The 19,297-nt window shown below is 64.5% G+C and overlaps 1 protein-coding gene across 3 annotated transcripts; it reads left to right on the forward strand.

Moving 5' to 3' along the window:
• Positions 1-1,009: 1,009 nt before the first annotated feature.
• On the forward strand, positions 1,010-18,434 carry CCDC151 (coiled-coil domain containing 151). 3 transcript variants are annotated; one of them, XM_030546027.1, is made up of 13 exons: positions 1,018-1,692; positions 2,076-2,197; positions 7,706-7,786; positions 9,177-9,359; positions 10,647-10,748; positions 10,999-11,124; positions 12,256-12,378; positions 12,936-13,097; positions 14,101-14,261; positions 15,083-15,239; positions 15,571-15,726; positions 15,852-15,936; positions 17,666-18,431. In XM_030546027.1, exons 1-13 carry the CDS (start codon positions 1,608-1,610, stop codon positions 17,791-17,793), a joined length of 1,671 nt encoding a protein of 556 aa, XP_030401887.1. In that variant the 5' UTR covers positions 1,018-1,607; the 3' UTR covers positions 17,794-18,431. The 3 variants fall into 3 exon arrangements, with proteins under 3 accessions (XP_030401889.1, XP_030401887.1, XP_030401888.1); XM_030546028.1 differs by having other exon boundaries at positions 1,024-1,692; positions 7,709-7,786; positions 17,666-18,428; XM_030546029.1 differs by lacking the exon at positions 10,647-10,748 and having other exon boundaries at positions 1,010-1,692; positions 17,666-18,434.
• Positions 18,435-19,297: the final 863 nt, after the last annotated feature.

The following is a 19,297-nucleotide window of genomic DNA, read 5'->3' on the forward strand; positions in this document are numbered from 1 at the left end:
TGAGCCGCCATTTGGCGGCCACCTTGAATGTGGCGGAAGTGGTCCAGCCAATAATAGCAAAGGGGACCGGGGGGGGCGGGGAAGAGGATGTCTCCCAGTCTCCCCCTCCTCCATGGGAGGGCGGCGGATGGGGCAGCCCGCTTACCGAGCGCCCACACAGAGGCCGGGTCAGAGCCTGGTGACCTTCTTCCCGTCATGCCCCGCCCGACCCGCGCCGTGGCGGCCAATGGGAGGCTTTGTATCGGAGTGGTTGCCATGGCGAGCTGGGCGGAGGGTGTTGAATGGGGAGCAGGGCCTTGGAGGGGCAGAGAGGCGGCTGCAGGGGAGCAAGGCAGGACCCGGCGGGGCTTGGGGGCGGGGGAAGCTCGGGGCACTGAGGGGAGTGGAGCCGCCCGCTGGGGTGCCCCCACCTGCCCTGGGGTGCCCCCCATCTGCTCTAGGGTGTCCCCCTTCTGCCCTGGGGTGTCCCCACCTGCCCTGGGGTGCCCCCACCTGCTCTAGGGTGTCCCCCACCTACCCTGGGGTGCCCCCACCTCCACCTACCCTGGGGTGTCCCCCACCTGCCCTGGGGTGTCCCCACCTACCCTGGGGTGCCCCCATCTGCTCTAGGGTGTCCCCCACCTACCCTGGGGTGCCCCCATCTGCTCTAGGGTGTCCCCATCTGCTCTAGGGTGTCCCCCACCTACCCTGGGGTGCCCCCATCTGCTCTAGGGTGTCCCCCACCTACCCTGGGGTGCCCCCACCTGCCCTAGGGTGTCCCCCATCTGCCCTGGGGTGCCCCCACCTCCACCTACCCTGGGGTGTCCCCCACCTGCTCTAGGGTGCCCCCACCTGCCCTGGGGTGCCCCCACCTGCTCTAGGGTGTCCCCCACCTGCCCTGGGGTGCCCCCATCTGCTCTAGGGTGTCCCCCACCTGCTCTAGGGTGCCCCCACCTGCCCTAGGGTGTCCCCATCTGCTCTAGGGTGTCCCCCATCTGCCCTGGGGTGCCCCCACCTCCACCTGCCCTAGGGTGCCCCCACCTGCCCTAGGGTGCCCCCACCTGCCCTGGGGTGCCCCCACCTGCCCTAGGCTGTCCCCATCTGCTCTAGGGTGCCCCCACCTACCCTGGAGTGCCCCCACCTGCTCTAGGGTGTCCCCCACCTGCCCTAGGGTGTCCCCATCTGCTCTAGGGTGCCCCCACCTACCCTGGAGTGCCCCCACCTGCTCTAGGGTGCCCCCATCTGCTCTAGGGTGTCCCCCACCTGCCCTGGGGTGCATCCACCTGCCCTAGGGTGTCCCCCACCTGCCCTGGGGTGCCCCCTTCTGCTCTAGGGTGTCCCCCACCTGCTCTGGGGTGCCCCTCTCCCTGCCTAGGGTGCCAGCATCTTCTCTAGGGTGCCCCCATCTGCTCTAGGGTGTCCCCTGTCTGTCCTAGGGTGCCCCCTCTCCCTGCCCTGGGTGCCCCCATCTGCTCTAAGGTGCTCCTCTCCCTGCCCAGTGTGCCTCCCATCTGCCCTAGGGTGCTCCTCTCCCTGCCCAGGGTGCTCCTCTGACCGCCCTAGCGTGCCTCTGTGCCTCGCCACCCTGCTCTCCAGCACCTCCCTAGTGCCAGGGGGCTGCAATCACCATGCCTGCAACGCTGGGCCCTGCGGGCGTGAAGCCCCCAGTCCACGAGCAGATCTCAGAGCTGCAGAATAAGATACAGCTTCTAGGTACATAGCTGTTCTGCAGCAGCTTGCACGCACTGGGGGGTGAGGGTGGGGGTGTCTGTCCTGGGGGGGGAGCAGGGCGGGTGTCAGCATTCAGAAGGGGGAGAGGTTCCCACATGTGACTCTCCATCTGCGTCAGTGCTTCCTTCTCAACTCATAGGATGACCAGATGTCCTGATTTTATAAGGACAGTCCAGATTTTGGGGTCTTTTCTGATATAGGCTCCTATTACCTCCCATCCCCTGTCCCGACTGTTCACACTTGCTGTCTGGTCACCCTACTGGGCCATGCTTAGCTTGGGAGAGCCACGGGACTGCCGGGCAGTGGCCCGGCTGCCTGAACTTGGTGATAACTCCCCATTTGGGGTTGTTTTGCACCCTCGGTAGAGGGCGACCGGAAAGCTTTCTATGAGAGCTCCCAGTGGACCATCAAGAAGAACAGGGAGTCCATCCAGTGGCTGCGGCAGGAGAACAAAAAGCTGCACAAGAAGCTGGTGGCCATCCTGGCGGTGAGCGGTCCCCGGAGGTGGCAGGGCGCTCAGAGCCTGTGGCATTATGGCTCCCTTCAGGGTGTGCTTCGGTTGTCCAGGAGCGGGAGAGCAGCAGACCCCCACTCAGAGGCTTCTTTCAGCTCCTGATGTGGTCCAGTGCTGAGGGATTTGCGTGGGGTTGGGTGGATGGGAGGTTTAGGAGGGTGTGGCAGAGCGTATTAGGGTGTGCGGGTGCAGAAGACGTGGGGTTGTGCAGGTGTGTGTGCGTGTGCAGGTGGGGGGTATATGTGGGAGTGTGGGGGGTATAAGTGGGGGTGAGGGTTTATGGGGGTGGGTGGGGTTATTTTGGGGGTGTGGGTAGGGGATATGAGCATGAGGGTCTGTGGGGGTGGGTGGGGTGTGTATGTGGGGGAGTGGGTGGGTGATGAGTATGATGGTCTGTGGGGGTGGATGGGGGTTATTTTGGGGATGTGAGTGTGAGGGTCTGTGGGGGTGGGTGGGGGTTATTTTGAGGGTGTGGGGGATGGGAGGATCTATGGGGGTGGGATGTATGAGGGTGCAGGGGACTGTACAGGGATGTGAAGCTGGGGAATATGTGTGAAGATGGAGGGTGTGTCAGGTACTGTATGTTATTAGGTGTATTGCAGCTGTTCCTAGGGGCCGCAGCCATGGCCCAGGAGCCCACTGTGCCAGGCGCTGTAGTTTATTTATTAAGTGTATTACAGTATTGACGAGGTGCCCCAGCCATGGCCTAGGATCCCGTTGTGCCAGGCGCTGTACATTATTTATTAGGTGTATTACAGTAGTGCCAAGGTGTCTCAGCCATGGCCCAGGATCTCGTTGTGTCAGGCGCTGTACATTATTTATTAGGAGTATCACAGTATCGATGAGGTGCCCCAGCCATGGCCCAGGACCCCGTTGTGTCAGGCGCTGTACATTATTTATTAGATGTATTACAGTATCGATGAGGTGCCCCAGCTATGACCCAGGACCCCGTTGTGCCAGGCACTGTACGTTATTTATTAGGTGTATTACAGTAGTGCCAAGGTGCCTCAGCCATGGCCCAGGACCCTGTTGTGCCAGGCGCTGCATGAACACAGAACAGAGAGACCAGCCTTGCCCCAGAGAGCTCCCAATCTAACTATAAGACAGGAGACGACAGGTGGTGACAGGCAGGCAGGTGGGGAGGCGGAAGCAAACCGACAGCTTGGGTCAGCACGATGGGCCATGGCCTCAGCTCACCCGCCACCTACCTGTTGTCAAGGATTTTCCAGAGCAGCATTGGTGGCACCCGCCGCCCTCCCCGCCAGGCTGTGGGTGACAAAAGGAGAAAGCAAATATCCGCTTCAGCAGGATATGCCTGAGATCTGCCTCCTGTTGCACCCACGAGCTAGCAGTGTTGTACAGACAAAACTACACAGGATCGTTTTAGGGGTCAAGGCAAAGATGCCACATTTATTATAATCTATAACTACTAGCAAATACCTTAATACTTATACACATACACCATACGCTCACACATACACTCACACCCCAAATGTTCTGCAGCTGCTGGATAGTTACTAGTCCCGATTGTAGCTTGAGTTTGTGGCTTGAGTTCGCAGCTGGGGATCGTAGCTCGTGGCAGCTAACTGGCCAGGAAAGCTGGGCACAAGGAGGACCTGGGTCTCTGTCGGGCGTGCACCGATGCCCCTCGATGTTGATAGCAAAACGTTACCCAAAGGCCATGTCTACATCTAAAATTTTGCAGCGCTGGTTGTTACAGCTGTATTAGTACAGCTGTATAGGGCCAGCGCTGCAGAGTGGCCACACTTACAGCAACCAGCGCTGCAAGTGGTGTTAGATGTGGCCACACTGCAGCGCTGTTGGGCGGCTTCAAGGGGGGTTCCGGGACGAGAGAGCAAACCGGGAAAGGAAACCAGCTTCGCCGCGGTTTGCTCTCTCGGTCCCGGAGCCAGCCAGCAAACCGCAGGGAAGGAGACCTGCTTGCTCGGGGTTCCGGGACCGAGAGAGCAAACCGGGAACGCCGCGGTTTGCTCTCTCGGTCCCGGAGCCACCCAGCAAACCGCAGGGAAGGAGACCTGCTTGCTCGGGGTTCCGGGACCGAGAGAGCAAACCGGGAACGCCGCGGTTTGCTCTCTCGGTCCCGGAGCCACCCAGCAAACCGCAGGCAAGGAGACCTGCTTGCTCGGGGTTCCGGGACCGAGAGAGCAAACCGCGGCGAAGCTGGTCTCCTTTCCCGGTTTGCTCTCTCGGTCCCGGAACCCCGAGCAAGCAGGTCTCCTTCCCTGCGGTTTGCTGGGTGGCTCCGGGACCGAGAGAGCAAACCGGGAAAGGAAACCAGCTTGATTACCAGAGGCTTCCTCCTTCCACGGAGGTCAAGAAAAGCGCTGGTAACTGTCTACATTGGATTACCAGCGCTGGATCACCAGCGCTGGATCCTCTACACCCGAGACAAAACGGGAGTACGGCCAGCGCTGCAAACAGGGAGTTGCAGCGCTGGTGGTGCCCTGCAGATGTGTACACCTTCAAAGTTGCAGCGCTGTAACTCCCTCACCAGCGCTGCAACTTTCTGATGTAGACAAGCCCAAAGTCTCTCATCTCACCCTTCTTTTTTTATAGGCTTTTAGTTTGGATTCAAAGTCTATAAGTTTTGCTGTGTCACACTGCTTCCGTGTTTGGATTGATCACCCGTCAATTGCAGGCGTGACTTTCAGCCTTGAACCTGGCTTTGATCTCCCTTCTGTTGTTCTTTTGTCCTTTTCTTTTTAGGGTGGATGCTTCATACTTTGTTTAGGGCTATTGTCTGCCTCTTCAGTCGTTGGTATTTGAATTTTATCTCATCAGGCCAGGCTGGCGCTGGAGATTGATTCTATCACCCATGCATACCTCATTCACACATCTAAACTAAACTAATACATTTACAGCATGGCTTGCAAAAATGAAGGCTGCAGCACAAGCCTTCCACAAAATGGAATAAGCATTTTCAAATGGGTTTTGAATTATAGTAGGGCACAGAAGTTACAATGTAGGCAAAACGGCAAGCGTAACGAAATGGTGAACAGAAGTTACATTGTAAGTAAAATGGCAAGTGTAACGAAATGGTGAACAGAAGTTACACTTGCCATTTTACTTACAATGTAACGAAATGGTGAACAGAAGTTACAATGATACAGTGAATAACTAAAAACAATTTCATTCACATCAGTTCTACAGCAGCCGGTGAGCTGAGCCCGCTGGCCGGCACCGTCTCACTGCCTGGCTCTCTGAGTGGCTGTCTCCTGGCGTACCTCAGAGCCCTCACGCCAGGGCCAGGAGGGACGATGGCGATCGTCTAGGCGGAGCTCTGGAGAATCCCGGCCGCAGATTGGCCCTGAATTAACTCCGGGTAGAGCTCTTCTCTGAACCCTCCCCCAGTGACCTAGATTAAACTCTTGGGGGCCAGGATTGACTTTGTGTTCTGTGCCTGTACAGCACCTGGCACTACGGGCGCCTAAACACTACCGTAATACACCTAATAAATAACATACAGCGCCTGGCACTATGGGCTCCTAAACACTACCGTAATACACCTAATAAATAACGTACAGCGCCTGGCACAACAGGGTCCTAAACACTACCGTAATACACCTAATAAATAACATAGAGCGCCTGGCACTATGGGCTCCTAAACACTACCGTAATACACCTAATAAATAACATAGAGTACCTGGCACAACGGAGTCCTAAACACTACCGCAGTACACCTAACAAATAAGATACAGTGCCTGGCACAATGGGTCCTGTGCCATGACTGGGGTGCTTAAACACTGCCATAATACACCTAATAAATAACATACAGCACCCAGCACTGCGGGTTCCTAAACACTACCGTAATACACCTAATAAATAACATACAGCGCCTGGCACAATGGGGTCCCTGTCCATGCCTTGGGTGCCTAGGTGGTCCCGTGATACATCTACTATAAAGTCCAGTGCTCAGCACAATGGCTCCCTGGCCCATGACTGCGTTGCCAGGCTGCTACCACATTGCCACCCACCTTGTCTGCTTGTCAGCGGACTGAGGGACAGTGGGGGCAGGCGTGTCCAGGAATCGGGAGCTCTGTTCCACAGAGCCATGTGCCGGGATTAGAAGTGTGACCTGGGAGGGGTGACGTTGCCCGAGGAGCTCTGAGGGTGACGGCCCCTGTCTCTTCGTCCATAGGTGGCGGGTTAGATACATTTGCGGTGCTCAGACTCCAGCAATATTCAGGGTTGGGGGTCCTGCTCCAGCAATATTTGGAGCTGGGTCTCTCCCCTGGCCCTGCCAGGATCGGGCCCCAGCCCCCCACGGGCCAGCCCCCCACGGGCCTCCCCCCCGCCACGTCCCTGCCAGACAGAAAGCAGCGTGCGCCTGTCCCCTGCCTGCTTCTGCTGCCCCTGGGTCCTAGCGCCCGCCAAGCACTAATGGCAAGGCAGGCTGCACTTACCCTGCCCTTCTGCCCTAGTCCTGAGCCTCTCCAATGCCCCAAACCCCTCAGCCCCAGCCAGAGCCCTTGTCCCCCTGCACTCTGATCCTCTGCCCCAGCCCTGAGCCCCCCTACAGCATGAACCCCTCATCCCCAGCCAGAGCCCTCATCCTCCCCACCCTAATCCTCTGCCTCAGCCCTGAGCTCCCTCCACATCATAAACCCCTCATCCTCAGCCTCAACCAGAGCCCTCCTCCCCCCACACCCTGATCCTCTGCCCCAGCCCTGAGCCCCCCTACAGCATGAACCCCTCATCCCCAGCCAGAGCCCTCATCCTCCCCACCCTAATCCTCTGCCTCAGCCCTGAGCTCCCCCCACATCATAAACCCCTCATCCTCAGCCTCAACCAGAGCCCTCCTCCCCCCACACCCTGATCCTCTGCCCCAGCCCTGAGCCTCCCCACAGCATGAACCCCTCATCCTCAACCCCACAGCCCTCACCCCACATCCCAGCCCTCTGCCCTAGCCCTGAGCCCCCCGCAGCATGAACCCCTCATCCTCAATCCCACAGCCCTCACTCCCCTGCACCCTGATCCTCTGCCCTAGCCCTAAGCCCCGTCCTGCATCATGAATCCCTCATCCTCAGCCCCACAGCCCTCACCCCTGTACTCCCTCCTATCCCCAAACTCCTTCCCAGAGCATGCACCCCCTCCCAGATCGTGCACCACCTCCTTTCCCACACACCCCTTCCCACCCCCAAACTCCCTCCCAGAGCCTGCACCCCTCACCCCTTCCTACATCCCCAGCCCAGAGCCTGCACCTCTCACCCCCTCCTGCACACCCACCCCCTGCCCCAGCCCAGGGCCTGCACCCAGCACCCAAACTCCATCCCAAAGCCTGCACTCTGCACCCCTCCTGCACTCTAATCCCCAGCCTAGGACCTGCACCCCAGACCTTCCCCCCCAAACCCTTCCCAGAGCCTTAGGCAGGTGGGGGTGGAGTTTGGGGGGTGGAGTTGGGGGGGCGGGTTCTGGGCACCACCAAAATTTCTACAAACTTGCCACCCATGTCTTTGTCAGCAGGGAGATGCACAAATCATCAAAGAGGTGTTCCGGGACCGGGCTGCCGAAAAGGCCTTGCTGAAAAATAAAAGTGGAGAGGTATGTGGGTGCTTTGTGCCGTCCTCGTGCCAGGCTGACAGCCCAGCTGGTCAAGGCTATGGATGAGCAATCACCCGGCCCACGTTTCTAGGAGAGAAAAAGAGAGAAATTGGGCATTAGTCGAGGTGTGGGGAGCGCAGGGCTGGGATAGCAGGGGCCTGTGGGTCGGGAGTGAGAGGGGCTGGCAGAGCTGTGGGGGCAGGGCTGGGCTAGCAAAGGGCTGTGGGTGGGACTGAGGGGCACTAGAAGATCTGAGGGAGGCAGGGCTGGAATAGCAAGGGGCAGTGGATCGGGAGTGAGGGGTTGGCAGAGCTAGGGGGAGCCCAGGGCTGAGATAACGGGGCTGCGGGTCGGGACTGAGGGGCACTGGCAGAGCTGGGGGGGCAGGTCTGGGATAGCAGGGGGCTGTGGGTTGGGATTGAGGGGCATTGGCAGAGCTGGGGGGGCAGGTCTGGGATAGCAGGGGGCTGTGGGTTGGGATTGAGGGGCACTGGCAGAGCTGGGGGGGCAGGTCTGGGATAGCAGGGGGCTGTGGGTTGGGATTGAGGGGCACTGGCAGAGCTGGGGGGGCAGGTCTGGGATAGCAGGGGGCTGTGGGTCGGGATCGAGGGGCACTAGAAGATCTGGGGAGCAGGGCTCGGATAGCAGGAGGCTGCAGGTGGGATTGAGGGGCACTAGAAGATCTGGGGGGATGGGGCTGGGATAGCAGGGAGTTGCGGGTCGGGATTGAGAGGCACTAGAAGATCTGGGGAGCAGGGCTCAGATAGGAGGAGGCGATGGGTGGGATCGAGGGGCACTAGAAGATCTGGGGAGCAGGGCTGGGATAGCAGGGGGCTGCCGGTTGGGATTGAGGGGCACTGGCAGAGCTGGGGGGGCAGGTCTGGGATAGCAGGGGGCTGTGGGTTGGGATTGAGGAGCATTGGCAGAGCTGGGGGGGCAGGTCTGGGATAGCAGGGGGCTGTGGGTTGGGATTGAGGGGCACTGGCAGAGCTGGGGGGGCAGGTCTGGGATAGCAGGGGGCTGTGGGTTGGGATTGAGGGGCACTGGCAGAGCTGGGGGGCAGGTCTGGGATAGCAGGGGGCTGTGGGTTGGGATTGAGGGGCACTGGCAGAGCTGGGGGGGCAGGTCTGGGATAGCAGGGGGCTGTGGGTCGGGATTGAGGGGCACTGGCAGAGCTGGGGGGGCAGGTCTGGGATAGCAGGGGGCTGTGGGTTGGGATTGAGGGGCACTGGCAGAGTTGAGGGGGCAGGTCTGGGATAGCAGGGGGCTGTGGGTGGGAAGCTCTGAGCCCAGTTGAGGGCGACGGATTGGTGGGGTGATTTCAGTGGGAGCTGAGATGCTGCCCGGAAAACACCCCCCCCATGTGATTTGCCCTTTCACCCCTCCTGAGGGCGCCATCGAGGTCATCAACCACCGGCTCTGCGAGAAGATCAACCGGCTCAACGACCTGAAGCACCAGGTGGAGGTGAGGAAGCGGCGGCTGGAGCAGCTGCAGCTGCAGTACGACTCCAAGGTGCAGGAGGCCCGGGGCTCCCAGGCGGTGGTGGAGGAAGGGGATGCGGAGGCAGCCAAGGTGAGAGGGGGGTTTCGAGTGGGGGCTGGGGGGCTCACACTGACCCCAGCATGGCACTCACCCTCTCAGCACCCAGTGCTTTAGCTGGAGGGGGAGGTTCGTTTCTGGGCTGAATGTGATTTATTAGGTGTATTACAATAGTGCCCAGGACCCCATTGTGCCAGGCGCTGTACGCTAATAGTAGGTGTATTACGGGATCTCTGGCCTGACTAATGCACAGAGTGGGGGGGCAAGGAGGGCGGGGAGGCTCTGGAACCAGCTCCTGCCTCAATGGGTGGGGGAAGTGGATCAGCCCGGGGAAGTCGCAAACCATTGGCCACTTTGTTGGCTGGGCACAGCCCATCCTGCTGGCTGCTAACCTCTCACTGTGTCCTTGGGCTCCCCTTGTCTCCCCACGCCCCCTCATGTCTCTCATGTAAGACTAGGAGGCAGCGTGGCCTAGTGGATAGGCAGCTCTCCTGTCTGAGCCTGGCAGCTGCAGCAAACTCCTAAACCTGCGATACAGACCAGCCACTGGAGGGAGACAGAGCCCCTCACTGCTCTCATAGGCCCGCCCCAGTTCTCAGGGTCAGAATCTCTGGCCCTGTTTCATGGGTGGGGAAATTGAGGCATGGAGCGGGGTCGTGGCTGAGCTGGGACTAGAACCCTGGTCTCCGGAATTCTGGACCAGAGCCTCCTTCCCATGAGCCTCTGGGAGGGACAAGGGAAGCTACCCCCCACCCCCCATGCAAGCACGAGTCATTTGCTGCCAGGAGTCGGCACGGGCAGCAGGGAGGGGGCGTAACCTGCCCCTCCTGCAGTGCTGAGAGCTGCCCGCCCTGCCCCAGGTTGCCTGGTGTCCGGCGAGATCACGGCTTCTCTGTTTGCTAAATAAACGGCAGATGCGGCTGTTTCTAAAACACGGAGTGTGGGGGGCATTTGGGGATCAAACTGGCCCTGGCGCCCGGGGTTGCCCTGCAGCAGGCCCAGAGGGCGTGACAGGAGGGTGCCCTGGGCTCCGGGATGGGCACCGGCTCCTCCCAGCCAGCTGACCCTGCTGCCTGCCGGGGCCGTAAGAGCTGGTGTCAGCCGGTACCCACCCGCTCCGTCCCAGCTCAGGCCCAGGGTCCGAGGGTTCGGTTCAGCCCGCTCTGGGGGCATGGGGTCCCTCAGCCGCCTGGGGAGGGCAAGCAGGGACTCCCCACAGCCTGATCCAAAGCCGGGGAGTCCCTGGGCCTGGCTCCTTCGGGGATCAGTGCCCTGCTGTGTGCGGGCAGCTCATTCAGCGCCGTTCATCTTCCCGCCCAGACCCTGCGCCGGCTGGAGAACCAGCTGGAGAAAGCCCGGCTGAAGGTGGAGGAGGCAGAGCATGTCACCAGCCTGTACCGCCAGCTCAAAGCTCACATGCAGGTGGGGGCTGCCGGGCGTGGGCTGGACAGAGAAATCCCCCTCCATCCCCTGAGCTTCTGCGGTCAGGGCCTGCTCCCCCGACACACCTCCAGCTTGTGTATTTGGAGCGGTGGGATCCCAGCCAAGGCCCCCCCCAGGGACCCGCAGGGTTGGGTCCAGGTGCCCTGGGATTGGCTCCAATCCAAGCATGTCCCTGCCCTCGGGAGCACAGCGGGGGGGGGAGGGGAACTGACACTGTCTCCCCCCCCAGGAGGAGAGCTTGACGGCCCAGACCCAGCTGGACACGCTGGAAGCTGAGATCCTGCGATTGCACCATGAGCTCCATGGCCTGCAAGCGATGAACACAGAGGCACAGGTCACGCGGGATGCTGCCAGGGTATGGGCAGGGGACAGGGCACCAGGGTGTGGGCAGGGGATGGGGGGCACCAGGGTGTGGGCAGGGAGCTGCCAGGAGATGGAGCATTGTGGGGCTGTCAGGGGTTGGGGGAAAGGCAGGGATGGGGGCCACCAGGGCAGATGAGACCCCTGGGGCATCGAGGTGGGGATTCCTCCATCCTGCAGCAGGTCAGGCCAGTGGGTTATTCTAGTCCAGTACCCAGGTCAGACCCATGGGCCTATTGCAGCTGGTACCCACCCACACGCTCCATCCCAGCTCAGACCCGGGGGCCCATCCCGCCCAGCACCCACACGCTCCATCCCAGCTCAGACCTGGGCACCCATCCCAGCCAGCACCCACCCGCTCTGTCTCAGCTCAGCCCCGGGTGCTGGTGCTGGCCGTTACCCACCTGCTCCGTCCCAGCTCAGGCCCGGGGGCCAGTGCCAGCTGGTACCTACCCACTCCGTCCCAGCTCAGGCCCAGGGGCCAGGGCCGGCCGGTACCCACCTGCTCTGTCCCAGCTCAGACTGGGCTCCCGTCCCAGCCGGTACCCATCTGCTCCATCCCAGCTCAGACCTGGGGGCCTGTCCCGGCCGGTACTCTCCCGCTTCGTCCCAACTCAGACCTTGGGGCTCGTCCCGCCCGGTACCCACCTGCTTCGACCCAGCTCAGACCCTGGCGCCCGTCCCGGCCAGTACCCACCCGCTCAGACCCAGGGGCCGGTGGCGGCCGGTACCCACCCGCTCTGTCCCAGCTCAGACCCGGGGACCCATCCCGGCCGGTACCCATCCGCTCCGTCCCACCTCAGACCCAGGGGCCCGTCCCAGATGGTACCCACCTGCTCCATCCCAGCTCAGACCCTGGGCCCGTCCCAGCCGGTTCCCGCCCACTCCGTCCTACCTCAGACCGGGGGCCCGTCCCAGCTGGTACCCACCTGCTCCGTCCCAGCTCAGACCCTGGTGCCCATCCTGGCTGGTACCCGCCCGCTCCGTCCCACCTCAGACTCGGGGGCCCGTCCCACCCGGTACCCACCTGGGGCCTTGTGACCAGCAGCGTGTGCTGGACTGATCTTTGACCTGCACTCCGGCTTTTCCCCGGGGGCTGACCCAGCGTTAACTGCCCCCCGTCCAGGAGCAGCTCCAGCTCCAAGAAGACAGCGTCTACCGGGACAGGCAGATGTGGGAGCTGAAGCTAATGGAGCTGAAGAAGCAGGCGGAGGAGAGGAGGGCACAGAATGAGCGGGCGGAGAGACGGGTAAGGCCAGGGAGGGTACATGGCACCCACCCTGGACAGCAGTAGCTCCCCAGCAGAGCAACCCCAGCTCATAACTGTTAGCCCCACTCGCCTCCCAGAGCTGGGAGAGAACCCAGGAGTCCTGGCTCCCAGCCCCCTGCTCTGGCCACTAGCCCCCCTCCGCTCCCACCATAGCAGTGCCTCATGCCAGCCCCCTCTCCCCCTGTGTCTACTCAGCTGCAGGCAGTGGGGGATGGGGGGAGGCACCTTCTGCCTTGGACCCAGGGCCACCCATAGGGGTTCAGGCCTGTCCCATGAATGGCACTGCAGGCGGCAATCCAGGCTTCCACTCACCGGTCAGCCTCCCCTCCGCACGGCCAGCAGGGGGCAGGGGGAGCGCGGTCAGCATCTCCCCCACAAAGCCGGCGGAGGGCAAGGTGTCAGCCCCCCGGCTTATTTCACGCGGACTGGCCAAGCCGCTGCAGCCCGGGGCGGGATTTGAACCCAGGGCCTCGTGAGGGCAGCGACCTGGCCCTGGCCTGCCTGTGGGGAGCTCTCAGCAACATGTCTGTCCCCAGACCCTGCGGGAGCGCCTGCCCCTGCAGACGGAGGAGCTGCTGAGCGACGCCCAGCGCAGCAAGGGCACCGGCCTCCGCGCCAAGCAGCTGCTGGGCACGGCGGCAGCAGTGGAGGAGACCTTCGAGAAGATCAAAGTGGCCACTGGTGTCACCAACTCCAGGGTGAGAGGCTGAGGAGGGCTCTGCCACTGTCAGCACCCCCCTGGTCCCCGGCACGGCCCAGCCGAAACCACCGCAGGCTCTAACCACTAGGACACACTCCCCTCCCAGAGTCCTGGCTCCCAGCCCTCTGCTCGAACCATTGGGTGCCACTACCTCCCTGAGCCATGAACAGAACCCAGGAGTCCTGGCTCTAACCCCTCATGACATAGGCCTTGGTCCCGATCCAGGGGTAGCGAGGGGGGGCCCTGCTGCCAGTCCCATTTCCTTCTCCAGCCCATGCCTCCACGAGCCAAACAACCTGCCCATCATTCGACCTCCGCCAGTCACGCGCCAGCTCCCCCCCCGGCAGCGGCGGGGGGGCATCGCCCCCCAACCCAGGAGGCTTTGACCTTGGGCCTGTGGCCTGCGGGGCCCCAGCTCCCTGTCTCTGGGGAGGAGGCGCAGTGCCACCTCCCAAGGTCCTTGGGAAGCCGGGCAGTGCCAGCAGGCCGGTCTCCTTCACGCCCACCCCACGCCGCTCACCCGGAGCCGCTGCCATGGCGACGGCGGGCTGACAGCCAAGCTCTCTCAGGTATCGGCTTCCCCGGCCAGAGCCGGAGCGGGAAGAGCCGCAGGCGCCGGCCCCCTGCCGGGGACAGTGAGCAGTCGGGTGGCCATGGGTGCCAGGCCCATGGCTGTCCCTGCCAGCTGGGCACCAAAGTGCCCTTGTGTCGCCCCACACACTGATTCTCTTTGGTGGTGGGACAGCAGAGCCCTCCCCACTCTCGCTGTAGCCACTAGATCTCACTCCCATCCCAGAGCTGGGGAGAGAATCCAGGAGTCCTGGCTCCCAGCCCCTTCCTGCTCTAACCACCAGACCCCACTCCCCTCCGAGAGCGGGGGAGAGAACCCAGGAGTCCTACCTCCCAGGCCCCTTCCACCCTCTCCAGAGGTGGCTGCATTTTGGAAGGGGCCTGGCCATGGCCCTGGGGGGCTCTAACACCTCCCACACCCCTCTGGGCAGGATGTGGTGAGACGGTTCCTGGCCCAAGGAGACACTTTCCAGCAGCTGGAGCAGCTGACCACGAAGAACGAGGAGGCCCTGGTGCGTCTGCGGGAGGAGGAGGAGGCGCTGCAGGCCGAGCTGCAGGGCCTCACCTACTCGGGGGAGGCCCGGGTGATGGGGTGAGCTGCCAACTCCCCCCTCCACTGGTGTGTAGAGGCAGGAGCCCCCTCCCCAGCCCTTCAGTGCGTGGGGGGGGAGGGCTCTTTGGGAGTCAGTTCTCAGCTGCGAGAGGGGAGTGGGGGCCAGTGGTTAGAGTGGGAGTTGGGGGGCTGGGTGGCAGGACTCCTGGGTTCTGTCTCCAGCCCTGGGAGGGGAGTGGGGGCCAGTGGTTAGAGTCGGGTTGGGGGGCTGAGTGGCAGGACTCCTGGGTTCTGTCTCCAGCCCTGGGAGGGAAGTGGGGGCCAGTGGTTAGAGTGGGGGTTGGGGGGCTGGGTGGCAGGACTCCTGGGTTCTGTCTCCAGCCCTGGGAGGGGAGTGGGGGCCAGTGGTTAGAGTCGGGTTGGGGGGCTGAGTGGCAGGACTCCTGGGTTCTGTCTCCAGCTCTGGGAGAGGAGTGGGGCCAGTGGTTAGAGTGGGGGTTGGGGGGCTGGGTGGCAGACTCCTGGGTTCTGTCTCCAGCTCTGGGAGAGGAGTGGGGCCAGTGGTTAGAGTGGGGGGGGGCTGGGTGGCAGGACTCCTGGGTTCTGTCCCCAACTCTGGGAGGGGAGTGGGGGCCAGTGGTTAGAGTGGGGATGGGGGGTGGGGTCTGGGTGGCAGGACTCCTGGGTTCTGTCTCCAGCACTGGGAGGGAAACGGGCCAGTGGTTAGAGCAGGGGGGACGGGACTGGGAGCAAGAGCTCCCCCCTGTGTTCGCCGGAGCTAAGGGAGGAGCTCTCTGTCCCTGCCCTGCCCCGGGGTAGGCAGTACCCACAGCCCTGATGCCCACCTGCCCCCTGCCCAGGGCCCAGCGCCTGCTGGAGGAGCTGCGGGCTCACCTGCGCCAGGAGGAGATGCAGCGTGACGCGGCCAAGCGGCAGCTGGACAAGGTGACGCGGGTGCTGCTGGTAGCCAAGGCGGGCGTGGAGCACCTGGCCAGCAAGGTGCAGCACATCTGGCTGGTGAGCGAGCAGGGAGGTGCCCCCTGGCACAGCGCCTCCTGCAGGCTGCCAGGGCCAGGCTGGGCTGGGAGAGGAAGGGGCTGGTGCACACAGACCAACCCTGCGCTGCCTGGTATCGCCTCTAGGGGGCCCCTTGACCACGCCCTGGATTAAAGACAGGGGAGGGGGTTGGTGAGTCGCAGGCCGCCATGAGCACTGCTGGGATTGGGGAGCAGGACTCCTGGGTCCTATCCCCAGCTCTGCCACTGACATAGCCTCTGACCTTGGGCTAGTCTCTGCCCGCTCTCATGCCTCAGTTTCCCCCATGCGGTGGGCCCTGCTGTCCCTCCAGGAGAGTGGGCGCTTTGCTGGGGCCCCACCGGACAAGGCTGCTGGTGACTACGTGCTGGAGCTGCTGGCGGAGACAGAGGAGAAACTGCTCCAGGTGCTGGCCGAGCTGAGCGACCACGACCAGAGGGAGCTGCTGCAGAAAATCACCGAGGAGGAGGTGGGCTCGGGACAGGGCTCCCCTTTTTCCCCCCTCCCCGCCAGCCCCACCTCACTGGAGCTGCCCCTGGGCCCATCCAGCCTCCCCCACCCCCCCGGCCGCACTAACGCTGCCCTCTCCTGCAGTTCCACGCTAACCTGGAGGGGCGTCTGCCCAGCGCCAACGTCCGGGTGAAGCTGCCCGTCGCCCAGAAGCAGGACATGTACTATGGTGAGTGTGGTCGGGGGCAGGTCAGTTCCAGGTTGGAGGAGGCAAAGGTGCGTGTGGGCTGGGGGTGGGGTGGGGTGGAGTGGGGGGGGGCTGGGAGTGGGGGGGGGAGAAGTGGGGTGGCACTGGGGATACTGTGGGGTGAGGGGAGCTGGCAAGGTTGGAAGCAGGGTGTGGGGGCAGGGAAGGAGTGGGGGGGCTGGGAATGGGGAGCTGGGGGGACAGGTGGGGTGGCACTGTGGGGGTGAGGGGAGCTGGCAGGGTGTGGGAGCGGGGATGGGGTGGGGCCAAGGTGGAGTGTGGGGAGTTGGGGGGAGAGGTGGGGTGGCACTGGAGGGGAGGGGAGCTGGCAGGGTGTGGGTGCGGGGATGGGGTGGGGGTGAGGTGGAGGGGCGCTGGGGGAGAGGTGGGGTGGCATGGGGGGGAGGGGAGCTGGCAGGGTGTGGGTGCTGGGATGGGGTGTGGGTGAGGTTGAGGGGCCCTGGGGGGAGAGGTGGGGTGGCACTGGGGGCGGGGAGCTGACAGGGTGTGAGTGCGGAGATGGGGTGGGGGCGAGGTGGAGTGTGGGGAGTTGGGGGGAGAGGTGGGGTGGCACTGGGGGGGAGGGGAGTTGGCAGGGTGTGGGTGCGGGGATGGGGTGGGGGCGAGGTTGAGGGGCGCTGGGGGGAGAGGTGGGGAGGCACTGGGGGGGAGGGGAGCTGGCAGGGTGTGGGTGCGGGGATGGGGCAGGCGTGAGGTGGAGGGGGGCTGGGGGGAGAGGTGGGGTGGCACTGGAGGGGAGGGGAGCTGGCAGGGTGTGGGGGCGGGGATGGGGTGGGGCGAGGTGGAGTGTGGGGAGTTGTGGGGAGAGGTGGGGTGGCACTGGGGGGGAGGGGAGCTGGCAGGGTGTGGGTGCTGGGATGGGGTGTGGGTGAGGTTGAGGGGCCCTGGGGGGAGAGGTGGGGTGGCACTGGGGGCGGGGAGCTGACAGGGTGTGAGTGCGGAGATGGGGTGGGGGCGAGGTGGAGTGTGGGGAGTTGGGGGGAGAGGTGGGGTGGCACTGGGGGGGAGGGGAGTTGGCAGGGTGTGGGTGCGGGGATGGGGTGGGGGCGAGGTTGAGGGGCGCTGGGGGGAGAGGTGGGGAGGCACTGGGGGGGGAGGGGAGCTGGCAGGGTGTGGGTGTGGGGATGGGGCAGGCGTGAGGTGGAGGGGGGCTGTGGGGAGAGGTGGGGTGGCACTGGAGGGGAGGGGAGCTGGCAGGGTGTGGGGGCGGGGATGGGGTGGGGCGAGGTGGAGTGTGGGGAGTTGTGGGGAGAGGTGGGGTGGCACTGGGGGGGGAGGGGAGCTGGCAGGGTGTGGGGGCGGGGATGGGGTGCAGGCGAGGTGGAGGGGCTGGGGGGAGAGGTGGGGTGGCACTAGGGGGAGTGGAGCTGGCAGGGTGTGGGGGTGGGGCGGGGGCGAGGTGGGGTGGCACTGGGGGGGAGGGGAGCTGGCAGGGTGTGGGGCCGGGATTGGGGTGCAGGCGAGGTGGAGGGGCTGGGGGGAGAGGTGGGGTGGCACTAGAGGGGAGGGGAGCTGACAGGGTGTGGGGATGGGGCGGGGGCGAGGTGGGGTGGCACAGGGGTGAGGGGAGCTGGCAGGGTGTGGGGATGGGGCGGGGCCAAGGCCGGCTGGCAGCGCCAGGCGTGGGGGTGGGAGTGGGGGGGCGCAGCATCGCTCTGCCCCCCACCAGCCCCCCCGTCTCTGCCCCCAGAGGAGGAAGCCAGCGGCGACGAGGGCGACGTGGTGACCCGGGCTGCACTCAAGCGCCAGTCCCAGCAGATCATCGAAGCCAGGACCAAGCGCCGCAGCCGCCCCAAGAAGAAGGAGGCGAAGCCGTAGCCGGCCGGGCTGGGGGGCGCCCTGGGGGGCTCGCTCAGCCCCCCCCAGGGCTAGGGGGTTAAAGCCCAGCCGGCTCGAGCCCAGGGCCCTCCCCTCAAAGCCGTGCCCCCTACAGCTGCGTGGTGGGCACCCCAATCCCAGCAACCCCCCCCGGCGGCCTCTCTAGCCCCGCCGTGGGTCGGGGGCCCAGGGTTAGTGGGGTGGCAGCCCCAGCCCCACAGAGCTCCTGCCCCTCGGGGGGGGCAGTGTGAAGGTCAGGGCTGCCCCTGGGCCTAGCCAGGGACCTGAGCCAGTCGTGGAGGATGGGGAGCTGCCCCACAGCGACCCCTCAGGCCGGGGAGCAGCACACCTGGGCCCCTCCCCTCCCCCCCCGACCCCCCCCCCGCAGGCAGTGGGTGAATCGTGCCCCCCAGCCTGGGCCTCTCGCGCTCCCTGCTGCCTCAAGCGCTGCCCCAGAGCTTCCTGCCTCCACGCTGGGACCCCCAAGCCACCCGCTGACCCCTGTGTGCCATGTGGGATTCAATAAAGCCCCTCGGGCAGAGCAGCCCCTGGCTTGGTGCGTGTGATGGGCATCCCCTCCCCCGTGAGGCAGGGGGCGGCAAGGGGCATTCGGCGTGACTAGCGCCCCCTAGTGCCACCCTGGGGTATCGGAGCCAGCGCTGACTGCCTGGGAGAGCCCCCCCTGCTGAGCCCCCACCCCACCGCACAGCACCCCCTCGTGCCACCCTGGGGCCAGTGCTGACTGCCTGGGAGAGCGCCCCCTGCTGAGCCCCCACCCCACCGCACAGCACCCCCTAGTGTCGCCCTGGGGCCAGCGCTGACCGCCCGGGAGAGCGCCCCCTGCTGAGCCCCCGCCCCACAGCACAGCACCCCCTCGTGCCACCCTGGGGCCAGCGCTGACTGCCTGGGAGAGCGCCCCCTGCTGAGCCCCCGCCCCACAGCACAGCACCCCCTCGTGCCACCCTGGGGCCAGCGCTGACTGCAAGGGAGAGCGCCCCCTGCTGAGCCCCCGCCCCACAGCACAGCACCCCCTAGTGTCGCCCTGGGGCCAGCGCTGACCGCCCGGGAGAGCGCCCCCTGCTGAGCCTCCACAGCCCAGCGCCCCCTAGTGTCGCCCTGGGGCCAGCGCTGACCGCCTGGGAGAGCCCCCCCTGCTGAGCCCCCGCCCCACAGCCCAGCGCCCCCTAGTGCTGCCCTGGGGCCAGCGCTGACCGCCTGGGAGAGCCCCCCCTGCTGAGCCTCCACAGCCCAGCGCCCCCTAGTGCCCCCTGCTGAGCCTCCACAGCCCAGCGCCCCCTCGTGCCACCCTGGGGCCAGTGCTGACCGGCCTGGAGAGCGCCCCCTGCTGAGCCCCCGCCCCACCGCACAGCACCCCCTCGTGCCACCCTGGGGCCAGTGCTGACTGCCTGGGAGAGCGCCCCCTGCTGAGCCCCCGCCCCACTGCACAGCACCCCCTCGTGCCACCCTGGGGCCAGCGCTGACTGCCTGGGAGAGTCCCCCCTGC

This window comes from Gopherus evgoodei, unplaced genomic scaffold (assembly GCF_007399415.2).
Source record: "Gopherus evgoodei ecotype Sinaloan lineage unplaced genomic scaffold, rGopEvg1_v1.p scaffold_40_arrow_ctg1, whole genome shotgun sequence".
Taxonomy (NCBI): Eukaryota; Metazoa; Chordata; order Testudines; family Testudinidae; genus Gopherus; species Gopherus evgoodei.